This window comes from Oryctolagus cuniculus, chromosome 6 (genome assembly GCF_964237555.1).
Source record: "Oryctolagus cuniculus chromosome 6, mOryCun1.1, whole genome shotgun sequence".
Taxonomy (NCBI): domain Eukaryota; kingdom Metazoa; phylum Chordata; class Mammalia; order Lagomorpha; family Leporidae; genus Oryctolagus; species Oryctolagus cuniculus.
The window spans coordinates 112,476,899-112,491,449 of NC_091437.1; the positions used below are offsets into that span (position 1 = coordinate 112,476,899).

Here is a 14,551-nt window from a genome sequence, read left to right on the forward strand (position 1 = left end):
TTCCTGAAGAATCCTTGACCTGATTTTCAAGAGACAGTTAACTATTGTTACTTTCTACTGTGTATATCCTTTTAATTTGCATTTGTTGATTGTTTCTTTCTTTCTTTTTTTCTCTGTTGTCTTTCTCTCTCTCATCTCTCTACCTCACACTATATGCTGGACTCTATATGTAACACAGAGTTAATTATGTGTATTTTAAAGCAATTGGAAAAAGATCCCAGTTAAAATCAAGGTAGGGAATAAGAGATGGAGGAGGTCATCTAAAACTGTAAAACAGTCTAGTTCTGTACACAGAACTCACCTCTCAGGGTGCAGCCCAAGAACTAATCATGGGGTTCCGAACCCATAAGAATCAGTGGTATAAACACCATCTTCACTGTTACAATGATCATATTAAATGTTGAAGGCAACAAATAGACTGGTCTAAGTTTAAAGGGACAATATAAATAACATCAAGTACCCGGTAAAAATAATAGAATTAAAAAACGAAGGAAGGACCAACATGGGAAGCAGTCCACACAGCAGACTTCTAGAATGACTTTCACAGTAAATAACACTCTGACCTCAGAATCAACCCATAAGGATTCCTGGTCAGGCTGAAAGGCCTGCAAGAGCATCTCGGGTATGGAAAGACAGGACTCTGTGGGAAAAAATCCTACACGGAGAATCTCTGTGAGACCTCAGAATAAAGGAAGGGTCATCAAAAAAGGAGACAGTCTTCTCTGAAGGGAGAGGAGAACATCCTCTTTGCTTATGGCTGTGACCAAATACCTACAGAGTCTATGGTCACAAAAGGCCTCCATAACACTGGCAGCCCATGACAAGAGCCTCGGATGATCACTGACGTCATAAAAAAAAAGAGTGTTAATTGTTAAAGGAACAACAGTTGTCACTGTGCACATTTTTACCAGGTAGGACCTCTGTCTCTATTGAATTGTAATATGAGAATCGACTGCAAATTATCTCCCTAAACTGTACTCTATATGTTGTGTGTGGGCGTGGGGACAAACTGTTGAAATCTATGATTAGCATAGAGTTGGTCCTCTGTATATAAAGTCATCCTAAAAATGATCCATAATGAAAAAGGCGATGGTAGAGGGAATGGGAGGTGGGATGGGAGCAGGGTGGGGAGACATGGGGGAAAAAAAACCCACTGTATCACTTTTAGTTAAGTTTCAGCACTTAAGAAGAATTGTGTATTGATTACAGTATTCAACCAAAAATATTAAGTAGAACAAACAAACAAACAAAATACTAAGAGGGATAACATATTAAGCTGCTCATCAACAGTCAGGGTGAGGGCTGATCAAGTCACCGTTTCTCCTAGTGTTCACTTCACTTTAACAGGTTTCCTTTTTGGTGCTCAGTTAGTTGTCACCTATCAAGGAGAACAAGTGGTATTTGTCCCTTTGGGACTGGCTTATTTCACTCAGCATGATGTTTTCCAAATTCCTAACAGGGATCACTTTTCAGTGAAAATTTAAACACCTAAGAACAATTGTGTGTTAATTACAGAGTTCAACCAATGGTACTAGAACAAAAACAAAATACTAAAATGGATAAAGTATTACATTGTACATCAACCGTCAGGACAAGAGCTGATCAAGTCACTGTTTCTCACAGTGTCAATTTCACTTCAACAAGTTTCCCCTTTGGTGCTCAGTTAGTTGTCGCCAATCAGGGAGAACATATGATATTTGTCCCTTTGGGACTGGCTTAATTCACTCAGCATGATGTTTTCCAAATTCCTCCATCTTGTTGCAAATGACTGGGTTACTTAACTAAAAGTGATCACTGTTAAATATAAGAGTGGGAATAAGAGAGGGAAGAGATGTGCAATTCGCGACATGCTCAAGCTGACTTGCCTCAAACGGTGGAGTTAGAAACATACCAGGGGATTCCAATTCAATCCCATCAAGGTGGCATGTACCAATGCCATCTCACTAGTCCCAGTGATCAATTTCTGTTCACAACTGATCATAATGATAGGACTAAGAACCAAAGGGATCACATAAACAAGACTAGTGTCTGCTAATACTAGCTGATAGAATCAAAAAGGGAGAGAATGATCCAACATGGGAAGTGAGATACACAGCAGACCCATAGAGTGGCAAATGTCCGAATGGCACTCTGGCCTCAGAATCAGCCCTCAAGGCATGCAGATCTGGCTGAAATGCCCATGAGAGTATTTCAGGCATGGAAAGCCAAGACACTCTAGGGGGGAAAAAAAAAACCTAAATGAAAGATCTCCACGAGTGTGATCCCAGTGGAAAGAACGGGTCATCAAAGAAGGAGGTACCTTTCTCTGAAGGGAGGAGAGAACTTCCACTTTGACCATGGCCTTGTCTAAATATGATCAGAGTCGGTGAACTCAGGGGGCTTCCATAGCCTTGGCAGCTCATGACAAGAGCCTAGGGTGATTACTGAGGCCATAAACAAGAGTGTCAATTTGTTAAGTCAACAACAGGAGTCACTGTGCACTTACTCCTCATGTAGGATCTCTGTCCTTAGTGTGCTGTACATTGAGATTTAATGCTATAACTAGTACTCAGACAGTATTTTTCACTTTATGTTTCTGTGTGGGAGCAAACTGTTGAAATCTTTACTTAATGTATGCTAAACTGATCTTCTGTATATAAAGAGAATCAAAAATGAATCATGATGTGAATGGAAGGGGAGAGTGGATAAGGGGATGGTTGCGGGTGGGAGGGACGTTATGGGGGGTAAGCCATTGTAATCAATATTCTGTACTTTGGAAATTTATATTCATTAAATAAAAGTCAAAAAAAAAACACTGTATCCCTAAAGTTGTATCAATGTAAAAATGCATTCATTAAATGAAAAAATGTAACTTGAGTGTCATGTAAATTATTTAGCAGTTTAGTTTCTAGTATGTGCTTTTTTTTAGAAAGCTTTTATTTAATGAACACAAATTTCATAGGTACAGCTTTAGGAATATAGTGGTGGGGCCGGTGCTTAGTTGCAGCGGGTTAACATCCTAGCCTGAAGTGCTGGCATCCCATACGGGCACCAGTTCAAGACCTGGCTGCTTCACTTCCAATTCAGCTCTCTGCTATGGCCTGGTAAACAGTGGAAGATGGCCCAAGACCTTGGGCCCCTGCACCCATGTGGGTGACCCGGAGGAAGCTCTTGGCTCCTGGCTTTGGATAGGCGCAGCTCCAGCAATTGCAGCCATTTGGGGAGTGAACCATCAGGTTGAAGACTCTCTGTCTGTCTGTCTCTCTGTCTCTCCTCTCTCTGTGTAACTCTGACTTTCAAATAAATAAATGTTTTTTTAAAAAAAGAATATAGTGGGTCTTCCCCCAACACCCACCCTCTCACCCCCACTCCCATCACACCTCCTACTTCCTCTCCCATTCCATTCTTATGATTCATTTTTAATTAACTTTATATACAAGAAGACCAACTGTATACTATGTAAAGATTTCAAAAATTTGTACCTACACACGCATGCACACACACAAACACACACAGTATAAAGTACTGTTTGAGAACAAGTTTTATAGTTAATTCATACAGTGCAGTACATTAAGGACAGAGGTCCAACATACGGATTAAGTGCACAGTGACTCCTGCTATTGATTTAACAATTAACACTCATATTTATGATGTCAGTGTAATCTTTCTCCTTTTTTAAAAATATTAAGTTCACTCCTTGTAAATCAGACCATCCTGTAACTATTCTGCCATCTTGAAACCTTCCTCCCACCCCTTCCTCTATGGTATTCATTGTAGAGAATCTTTCAAATGACCCAGAATAACCAAAGTGATATTTGCCAAACATATCAAAGTGAAAGTGTTACAATACTCAACTTCCAAGCATACACAACCACTGATGTTAAAACTGCATGATATTGGCATGAAAGTCAATACATCATCAATGGAACAGAATAGAGAACCCAGAAATTACACACATACAGCACACTGATTTTTGACAAAAATGTTCAAACCATACATTGGAGAAAGGATAATCTTTTTAGTAAATGGTACTGGAAGAACTGGATATATATGAATATATATATGTGTATATATATATATGAATGTGAATATGTAAATGAATTCATATATATACTATGAATGAAATTATATCCCTACTTCTAATCAGAGGTAATCTAATCTCAAGATGGATCAGAGACCTAAATTTAGGATATAAAACTATGAAGTTGCTCAAAGAGAATCTAAGGAAAATGCTTTACGAAATTGGTGTAGGTAATGACTTCTTGGATAAGACCCCCAAAGCACAGGCAACAAAAGCAAAACTATGTAAATGGGATTATATCAATCTCAGAAGCTTCTGCACAGCAAAGGGAACACTCAATAGTGAAGAGACGTTGAACAGAATGGGAAAATATTTGAAAGCTACTTATTTGATAAAATATTAATATCTAGAATATATCAGCAACTCAAAATGTTAAAGAAAAAACTATGAAGAAATGGGCAATAGCCCTCAGTACGCAAAAGAGGAAATACAAATGGCCAAAAAATAGCGGACAAAATGTTCAACATCACTAGCCATCAGAGAAATGCAAATCAAGTTCGCAATAAGATATCTTCTCACTCTTGTTAGATTGGCTATTATCCAGAAGACAGAAAGTAACAAATGCTCACAAAAATGTGCAGAAAAGGAAACACTTATATACTGTTGGTGGGAATGAAATATAACACAGCTACTGTGGAAAACAGTGGAGATTTCTTAAAAAAACTAGAAATAGACTTGCAGTAATATTCAGCAAACCCTCTCCTTGGTATATACCTTGAAGAAAGGAATTCATTGTATCAAAGAGACTCCAGCACCACCATATTGATGACAGCTCTGCTCACAATAGCTAACCATGGAACCAACCAAGGTGTCCAGCATCAGAAGAACAGATAAAGAAAATGTGGATATGTATAATGGAATATAATTCAACTATAACAAGAATGAAATTGTACCATTTGCATAAAAACAAGGAGGACATCATGTTGAGTAAAATAAGCCATACATAGATTGACAAATGCCCCGTGTTCTCCCTTATATGTGGGAGCTAAAATTATTTTTAAAATTATAAATAAATGAATGCATTTGGGTATCAGTAGTGCTGCAACTATAACTTGTCAAAGTTTTATCATCTTCAAACAGATATTTTCAATTATATACTACTATAGTTTTAATGATGTGGTTATTTAAAATTTACTGCATGTGCATGAAAATGACAGCTTTTCATTTGATTATTGTTTATAATCCATGCTTATATTCTTGATGAACTGTGGTATTTTTGCTTTTTAATTTTTGAACTCTTTATAAGAGAATTATGACTATTATGTAAATTTAAAATACATTATCTCAAAAACAAGCTAGGAAGCAGAAGGAAGGAAGTAAAGGAAGTATAATAGTCTTAGAATTTTATCTATGAACTACATTGAATATGTTCTCTTTGTATTAACAGCACGTTAGCATGAGCATGATAACTGTGTTTTAGTAATTATTATTCATTTGCTATAACACTGAGAATCATAGGTATTAATAAATTCTTTCCATTTTTAAATGAATAGAGAAAAATTCCTTCTTTAGAAAGATCAAAGTTTATCATCTTGACTAAGAAACAGAATATTCAGATTACTAAAATAGGCAGTGAAGTGCTGTGATGTGGTGGTTAAGACAATTCCTGGGACACCTGTGTCCCATATCAGAGCGTCTGGCTGATGTTTGCTCCGTTTCTAATGCAACCTCCTGCAAATGTGTATTCTGTGAAGTAGCATGTGGTGGCAGAAGAATTTGGTCCCTCCTATCCACATAGAAGACCACTGTTGAGTTCCTGGCTTCTGCGTTTATTCTGGAACAGTCTTGTCTGTTGTGGGCATTTGAGGAATGAAGAACAGGTGGCAGATAGAATTCTTTTTCATTCTCTCTCTCTTTAACAATAAGTGAATAAAACTTAAATATGGAATGGAAGAGAGTACATCTCCTCTGATATTGCTAAAATAATAAAAATTATAAGAAAATTCTGAGAAAAATCATATGCCAGCAATGATGTAAATTCAAATTAAAGGACAGTTTCATAGAAAAAGATGAATCACTAAAGCTAATTCAAGAAGAAATCATATTTGAATAGACATATACTAAGTGATGATTGAAGTACTGATTTAAGAATAAAGTTGGAGCTGGCATTGTGGCACAAGGGGTAAACCACTGCCTGTGGTGCAGGCATAGCATGTGGGCACCAGTTTGAGTTCTGGCAGCTCTACTTCCAATCCAGCTTCCTGCAGATGTGCTTGGGAAAGCAGTGGAGGATGAAGCTCCTGGATTCCTGGCCAAGGCCTGGCCATTGCAGACATTTGGGGAGTGAATCAGTGGGTGGAAATTCTCTCTGTCTCTCCCATTCTCTCTATAACTCTGCCTTAAATAAATAATATAAAATCTTAAGATCAATCTGCTGATATCAAATCAGCGCACTAACAAGGACAATACAAAATAAAATTTAATGAATAAAATCATATAGGAATCTTCATATCCTCAAAATCATACATTTAGAAAAAAATTGAATATTGGTAACATCCAACCCTTGTCTGACAGAAGTTCAGCATATTTAATATAGAAAACTTACCCCATTTTGAAATTGAAATTGGAAAAAAATGAGAACAAAAATATGACACAAGAAAAGGTGGAATAAGCAGAACTAATTGCTGAAAAATGCAATTCAAGCAAAAGTATTTCAGGAGGAGCTAGATCAGACCTTATGTACCAGAAAGGTGACTCTTATTTCATAGAGTAAAGCAGATTTGAAACATACAACACATTCCACTAAATTCTGGAGAGTAATAGACATTCTCCAGAATAGATTAAAACATAATCGTATTAATCCAGGCCACTCAGGTTTATAGATAGATCAAATAGAGGAAGGGAGATATAGAAAATTAGAACAATCAAGAGTAGGAAGTTATGGACTAGCATAATGAGTAAGAATATTATCAAGAGCACAGGAGAAACGGGGAGAGAATGCTGAATAGCAGATATCAGTATCCATCTAAAGCAAGACTGAGTGGTAGCAATAGGGAATCCTTTAATCATTGGCTTTGATAGTCTAAGCAAGATTCCAAACCAGAGAAACCACCAATTCCCTCCCCATGGTTGGGCTCAGCAGTCTGTGTTCTGCTGAGTCAATGCAGATAGGGATCTCACTGTTGAGGGAGCCCTGAACAAAAGGCTCCTACAGTGTCATGCACCTGGGAATTGGAAAGAGGGCAAGGAGAACAACTAGGAGGGGAAAAGGTCTTCAAGATTCTCCAACAAAGAGACTACCAGATGAAGTGAGAATGCAGATATTCATGAGGGCATGGATGGCCAGGGAAACCTTGAATTCATGAATGCAACTCCCTTCAGAAACTCATGCTCAGGCTGTGTACCTCACTAGGTATGGGGAGGGACACCTTTTCCCAAGAGGCCTGCCAGGTAACATCTTTGTGATTGCCTTTCCTCATACCTGAAAAATCACAGTTTTGGGCTGTGATCTGAAGTTCTCAAACATGGTATCCAGGTCAAACTGCCTGGGTGCCTCCCACTGCCATTTAGTACTATCACTGAGTATCAATGCATTCTTCAGCAATTTATTTAACAATTCTGTACACTAGCTTTCCTACTTGTTAAATGTGGAATACTTTGCTAAAAGAAAGCATAGTAATATATTTCATCTATAGATGGGATATCTGGCAAATAGTAAATACACTTATATTTAATGTGTATGCAGACAAATACATATATGCATATGTATCTATGATATATATATAAATATTTACATACAGTTGGTATCTATGAGTTTACATACAAAAATGTTCATATAAAATAGAGTTAAGGATAAATTTGCTTTGTGACAGAATTTTAAAATCCATGCATTCAAGGATTCTTCAAAAAATTCATGGACATGCATTATATGACAAAATTGTGCATGGATTTCAAAATTTTTGTGTCAAAACAAACATCTTTTAAATCCATTTTAATAAACTTTTTCAAATTCTCCTTCTTGTGTACACACAGGTATGCTTTTGTATCTGACAGGAGATCATACACATTCTTTTCTGATTCAAATGGAACATTTATACAGTTTGACCATGTAACAGGCCACATCTCATTTCTGAGTCTGTTCGCTTCTCATTAGCTAGAACTCAGTTGTATGGCCACAACAATGAACTGGGGTCAAGTTGGTTGCCTAGAGATAAGAGGAAACAATATTTGAACAGCTGGTATGCTTCCTATAGCTTTCCTTTTCCTGGTTACCAACTTCCTGTGCCAACACATGTATTCACTTGCTCACCAAAGATGAAAGTTTCACACTTCATTGTTTCTCAAAGTCAAATATATTGAGGATATAGCCTCCTCTCCATCAAGATGAATAAGACTATTTCTAACAAAAACAACAAAAACACAGAGAAATAATTACCTGTTTCTATTCTTGTATACAACATATGATGCTGGAGACGTAGGTAGCCTATTCACCATAAAAAACTCACATTCAGGAAAGGAAGGAAATAGAAACATATTGTCTTTTTTGTTTGTTTGTTTGTTTGTTCTACTTAATACTTTTGGTTGAATACTGTAATCAATACACAATTATTCTTAAGTGCTGAAACTTAACTGAAAAGTGATCACTGTTAAATATAAGAGTGGGAATAAGAGAGGGAAGAGATGTGCAATTCGCGACATGCTCAAGCTGACTTACCCCAAACGGTAGAGTTAGAAACATACCAGGGGATTCCAATTCAATCCCATTGAGGTGGCATGTACCAATGCCATCTCACTAGTCCCAGTGATCAATTTCTGTTCACAACTGATCATAATGATAGGACTAAGAACCAAAGGGATCACATAAACAAGACTAGTGTCTGCAAATACTAACTGATAGAATCAAAAAGGGAGAGAATGATCCAACATGGGAAGTGAGATACACAGCAGACCCATAGAATGGCAGATGTCCTAAACAGCACTCTGGCCTCAGAATCAGCCCTTAAGGCTTGCGGATCCGGCTAAAAAGCCCATGAGAGTATTTCAGGCATGGAAAGCCAAGACACTCTGGCAAAAAACAAACAAACAAACAAAAAAAAACAAAAAAACAAAAAAACAAAAAACAAAAAACACCTAAATGAAAGATCTCCACGAGTGAGATCCCAGTGGAAAGAACGGGTCTTCAATGAAGGAGGTACCTTTCTCTGAAGGGAGGAGAGAACTTCCACTTTGACCATGGCCTTGTCTAAATATGAGCAGAGTTGGTGAACTCAGGGGACTTCCATAGCCTTGGCAGCTCATGACAAGAGCCTAGGGTGATTACTGAGGCCATAAACAAGAGTGTCAATTTGTTTAGTCAACAACAGGAGTCACTGTGCACTTACTCCTCATGTAGAATCTTTGTCTTTAGTGTGCTGTACATTGAGATTTAAAGCTATAACTAGCACTCAGACAGTATTTTTCACTTTATGTTTCTGTGTGGGAGCAAACTGTTGAAATCTTTACTTAATGTATGCTAAACTGATCTTCTGTATATAAAGAGAATCGAAAATGAATCATGATGTGAATGGAGGGGGAGAGGGAGTGGAAAAGGGGAGTGTTGCGGGTGGGAGGGATGTTATGGGGGGGAAGCCATTGTTATCCATAAGCTGTACTTGGAAATTTATATTCATTAAATAAAAGTTAAAAAAAAAAAGAAACATATTGTCATCATTGATTCACAGCAATAATGTTTTCCTGGGCTGACATCATAAATACATCTATCATGGCCATGTTCTAAGTGTCTATGATTAGATTTTGAGTCTGTTTTCTGGGAGGGATACCGCTTGACTTTACTGTATGGGAAGTTTTCTCTCGTCTTACGCTAATGGGTGAATCTCACAAGAGTATGGGGAATTTATTAACTGTGAACAATGAGGAGTATTGTACAGGTTCCATTGGTTCTTCAGTTCAGTGAGTCAAAGCTTTACTAGATCACAGTAGTGAATTCCTGAATGATATACATCCTTAGAAAACAGCACAGGATTCTGACTCATTTGTCCTCTGTATCTCCTACATGTCAGTAGCTGAAGCCAAGCTAATGTTCTAGACATTATTTTTTAGTTTTGCTTATATCTGTGCTTATTCTCTCTCTGCCTGCTTCTCTATATTGTTTAGCTCTTTTTTATTTTTAATTGACACATAATAATTGTTTATATTTATGGGGTCCATGTATACAATCTGTAATGATCAAACCATAGTAATTAGCCTGTCTAGATTCTTATACATTTACCATTTTTTTTGTGTGTTTAGAAACTTAAAATCCTTTTCTTCTAGTTCTTCATACATTATATAGTAGGGTCTTGCAAACTGTAGTCACTGTCCTGATGTATGTAAAACATTAGAATTTATTCCTCCAATCTGAGGAATTTTGGTACCTGTGGTCTACCCTTCCTTTATTCTCTCTTCCAAGCCTCTCCTCATCAGTAGTCTACCCTCTTATTTGAGACAATTTTTTTTCCCTTAAATCCCACATATTAAGTGAGAACATGTAGTATTTCTTTTTTCTACACCTGCTTTATTTCATTTAGAATAATGTCTTCCAGTTCTATTCATGTTTCTAAAAATAACAGGAATTCTTTCTTTTTTAATATCTGAGTAATTTTCCATTTTGTGTATACATACCACATCCAATTTCTTTATTCAAATAAGTTGTTCACCCTCCAATGGCCGCCATGGCCGCCGTGCTGCAGCCGGCGCACCGCACTGTTCCGATGGCAGGAGCCAGGTACTTATCCTGGTCTCCCATGGGGTGTAGGGCCCAAGTACTTGGGCCATCCTCCACTGCACTCCCTGGCCACAGCAGAGAGCTGGCCTGGAAGAGGGACAAGCTGGACAGAATCCAGCGCCCCGACCGGGACTAGAACCCGGTGTGCCGGCACCGCAAGGTGGAGGATTAGCCTAGTGAGCCGCGGCGCTGGCCAGTGTATTTCTAATATAACTCTTTATTATTACATCTGACAACCAAATTTTTCAATGATATTAAGTAGGGAGCCTGTTTTCCCAGGAATAAATCTCAAGATCGTCTACTGCACTAATGTTTTTTTGAACTCTTTTTTCCTTTGCTACAACCCACAACAGAAAACAACATTTACATCATCATCCAGCAAACACACACACATATGCATAACAAGTCTACAGCATATCCTCTCTAAACTGGGATTGTTACATGCACACTGGATGTATGGTGTAGTCACTTTAAATGCCCTTTCTACTGGTAAACAACTTTTTCACACTAGATTTAAAAACATTTTTGAAAAAATAGTATTAAGCAGTCATATATGTGACAGCTAGATTAGTCCTTTGAGAACTTGGATTAAAATGAATTTTATATCCTCTACAAATTTGTTAGTGAATTTGATGATTAGAAGTAAATATTAAGAATTACTCATTCAATGATAATCATGTTTTATTTGAAATTGCATATGCACCTCTTCACTTAAAATTTATATTCTTAAATATTAAATGACCAACTCATCTGATCTAACTTGAATATTATTCAGAAGAGTCAAGAATAAACAGTGAAGACAGTCTTTCTAATGGTATCTGAAAGAGGCTTTGTATTTATAATTGTTACTTAAGGAAGGATACATTCTTACAAAGTATTGAGTTTTCTGTTCAAAACAATGACTAAGGCATTATGTGATTTTCCAAAGTATGAAGTATCATGGAGGTGCATCTTAATGTTAGAAGGGGAAATTTTCCTAAGATTAGTAAGACAAAGTAGAATATCAGTACAATTCTCCTTAAACAACTTTTAAATAAAAAATTCTAAAATGAAGGAGGTTTTGTTTGTCTGCATAAATTTCATGGTCTCTGAATTTGTAATTTGTTTTGATTTTTTAAAGGCCTGTTCACAGAACAACACATGAACACAATATCGTGTGGAAGATGCTGAAGACAATTCCAGATTTAAATTCCAGGCTAAACCGGGAGCATCTGAAGACAATTAGCAAGAATCTCATTTCTGAAACATGGATAAAAGGCAGTACAGGTAATAGACTAATGTGGAGAGAAATTTGGCATGATAAAATCCATGCCACTATTTTGACTTCATCATTATAACGTTCATAATTTAACTTGACATGTTAAAATGTACAATTTGCATGCATTTCATTTCCATGGTTATAAGTAATGAAGTTAATTACATCTCATGTTTTAGTATTTATGTTTCAAGGTATATAGTAGTGTTTTCACTTTGAGTATGCATCTGAATTGCTCAGTGGACACATTGTGACACATATAGTTAGGTTCAATCCCTAGACCACTAGGTCTTTGAATAGGGGTAAATTGTGTTTCCACATAATGTATCAGTGAAGTGACTATTCTTGGGTTCACACTGTAAGTATTTATACACTACAATACATATTTCATTACATTCTAAGGTTGGTCTTCATAGATTAAGACAGCAACTGTTAAGTGATTATTTGACTGATTTAGATACTGATCCAGATACTGAAAAGGAAAAACTATACAAATAGATTTTAATTTCTGGATTTTTGTTTCTAGTTCTTTTTATAAAGGAGAGAGTAGATAAATGAACAGGAATTTTTATATTTTAATTTTTTGAAGGGAAGCATATAATTTAACACATTCTTTTTGTCAAGGCATCTCTTCATTATTCCCCACAGGAAAAAATAAAAGTAGATATTATTTTCTGTAAATGAGGACCCTCAAGGCACAAAATATCACATAGAGTTTTCCTAGTTAGAATAGAATTTCAAATATTTTATACTAATGCTAAATTCATTATCTATCACATCACTGTTTGTATAAAGTGCTTCATTAGGATTTTGCCATTTAAAACCTAACTGCAATTTTCGAAAACATGTGTCAATTGAAGAGATTTACATATTTTGAGTATTTTTCCCCAATGGTCTTCTTATAATTAGTTCCAGTTAATCAGAGTCATGCAGTGAAAAATAAAAGAGTTTTGTAGAGGTTAAAAGCGTTTTAAAATGGAAAAAAGAACAAATATTCAACATTGTTTTGCCATTAGCTTGAGGATAGTAATTAAAAATTAATTCGGTTTATAAATCCCTGAAATTATATTTATAAGGACAAAAAATAAGAAAAACTAAATGTTCTTCAATAGATGGTTGACTGCATGCATTGTGGTACATAGACTCTACAAAGATTTAGGCGGGGTTTAAAAGAATGAATGGATGTACATGGGTGCAAACATTAAAGATAGTCAAAAAACAGTTATAGAATTGTATAAATATATTTATGTAAATAGTCTCAATTTATACACATATGTTGGTTGTAAACACACAGGAATGAATCAAAAATACACTTCATATATATATATGTGTGTGTGTGTGTGTATTTTAAATTGTTGATTTAGTGTAGAGGGGAGTGTAATTGAGAAGTGATAAAGGGAAACAATTAACTCTTGCCTATTCATACATATACATACATGTATATTTCTTGTGGTTAAACTTTTCCACAATGAATACCTATTTGTTAGAATTTATGATTATACCTTTTTGGAAAAAGTTTCTAAAATTCCAGTTAGAAACAAGCATTTTATTCTGATGACATCTTCAAAACTAAGGTGATAGATTATTGAAATATGAAACTTCAGTATTTGACAAATATATAATTTATATTAAGTAAGGCAATTCAACTTACATTACAGTAGATCATACCTTTTAATTTATTTTATTTTATTTTTGATTTGAAGTCTCTGTGTTTATATCAACTTATGTCAAAATTCTTCTCTTGAGTTTTCAGGATGTACAATTCTGACAGCTCAGATCTATTTCATTATCTCATTATCAAAGCATTCAGCTCATTAAATATCTGACCTTTGTATATCTCTTTGTTCATCTAACTTAAGCCACAACTGTGACTAGGTACCTGCATCTCTCTGTCTCTCTCTATTCATGTATGCATTTCTCTCCCTCTGCTGTTATTTAAAGTATTCCCTCCAGTCACCCTGCATCACCAGGCTGCTGACTTCCAATCTGTTGTTGAGAGTTTGGTTACTCCAGTGCATTCCACCCAGCTGTTTTCCCCTTCTGGTCTCTTTTCTGGCCATTAATTCTTTAGAGTTACATTAGTTAAGGAAGCTTCCTAAACTTATTATTTAGATAAGCACTTACCCGTTTACTTTTTGTAAGCAATAAAATATTAACAGGGAAACATTATGATGGTTATAATAGTACATAAAGCATTATGTTAGTTGGTATTATAAAACATTATAATTTATTTGCTTTGTTAATAATACTCTATATTATATTATTACATTAATACTATAAATAATATATTATGGCAAACTATATGTATATAGATATGATTATAGATATTATTTACTTGAGTCAAATGATCTCAAGCATTTTCCACTGAATATCTTATTTTATAGCCTGAGCAAAGGGTACTTTTAAGATTGAGAACTTGAAGCTCATGGAAGGTAAAGTAATTAATTTATTGAGAACTCAATTTAATTACAAATCTATCCCTGTGTTCATATTGAGACACATTCCTACAAAAGGATTGTTTTCTCCTTTATAT

At 35.8% G+C, this 14,551-nt stretch overlaps 1 protein-coding gene across 6 annotated transcripts in view; it reads left to right on the plus strand.

The window, feature by feature from the left end:
- Positions 1–14,551, plus strand: part of CNBD1 (cyclic nucleotide binding domain containing 1) — a 504,234-nt gene that overhangs the window by 265,762 nt on the left and 223,921 nt on the right. For all 6 annotated transcript variants that reach the window (XM_070075280.1, XM_070075282.1, XM_070075283.1 and 3 more), the window contains one exon: positions 11,884–12,029. In XM_070075280.1, coding sequence (XP_069931381.1) covers positions 11,884–12,029 — 146 coding nt within the window. The remainder of the gene's footprint in view (positions 1–11,883; positions 12,030–14,551) is intronic.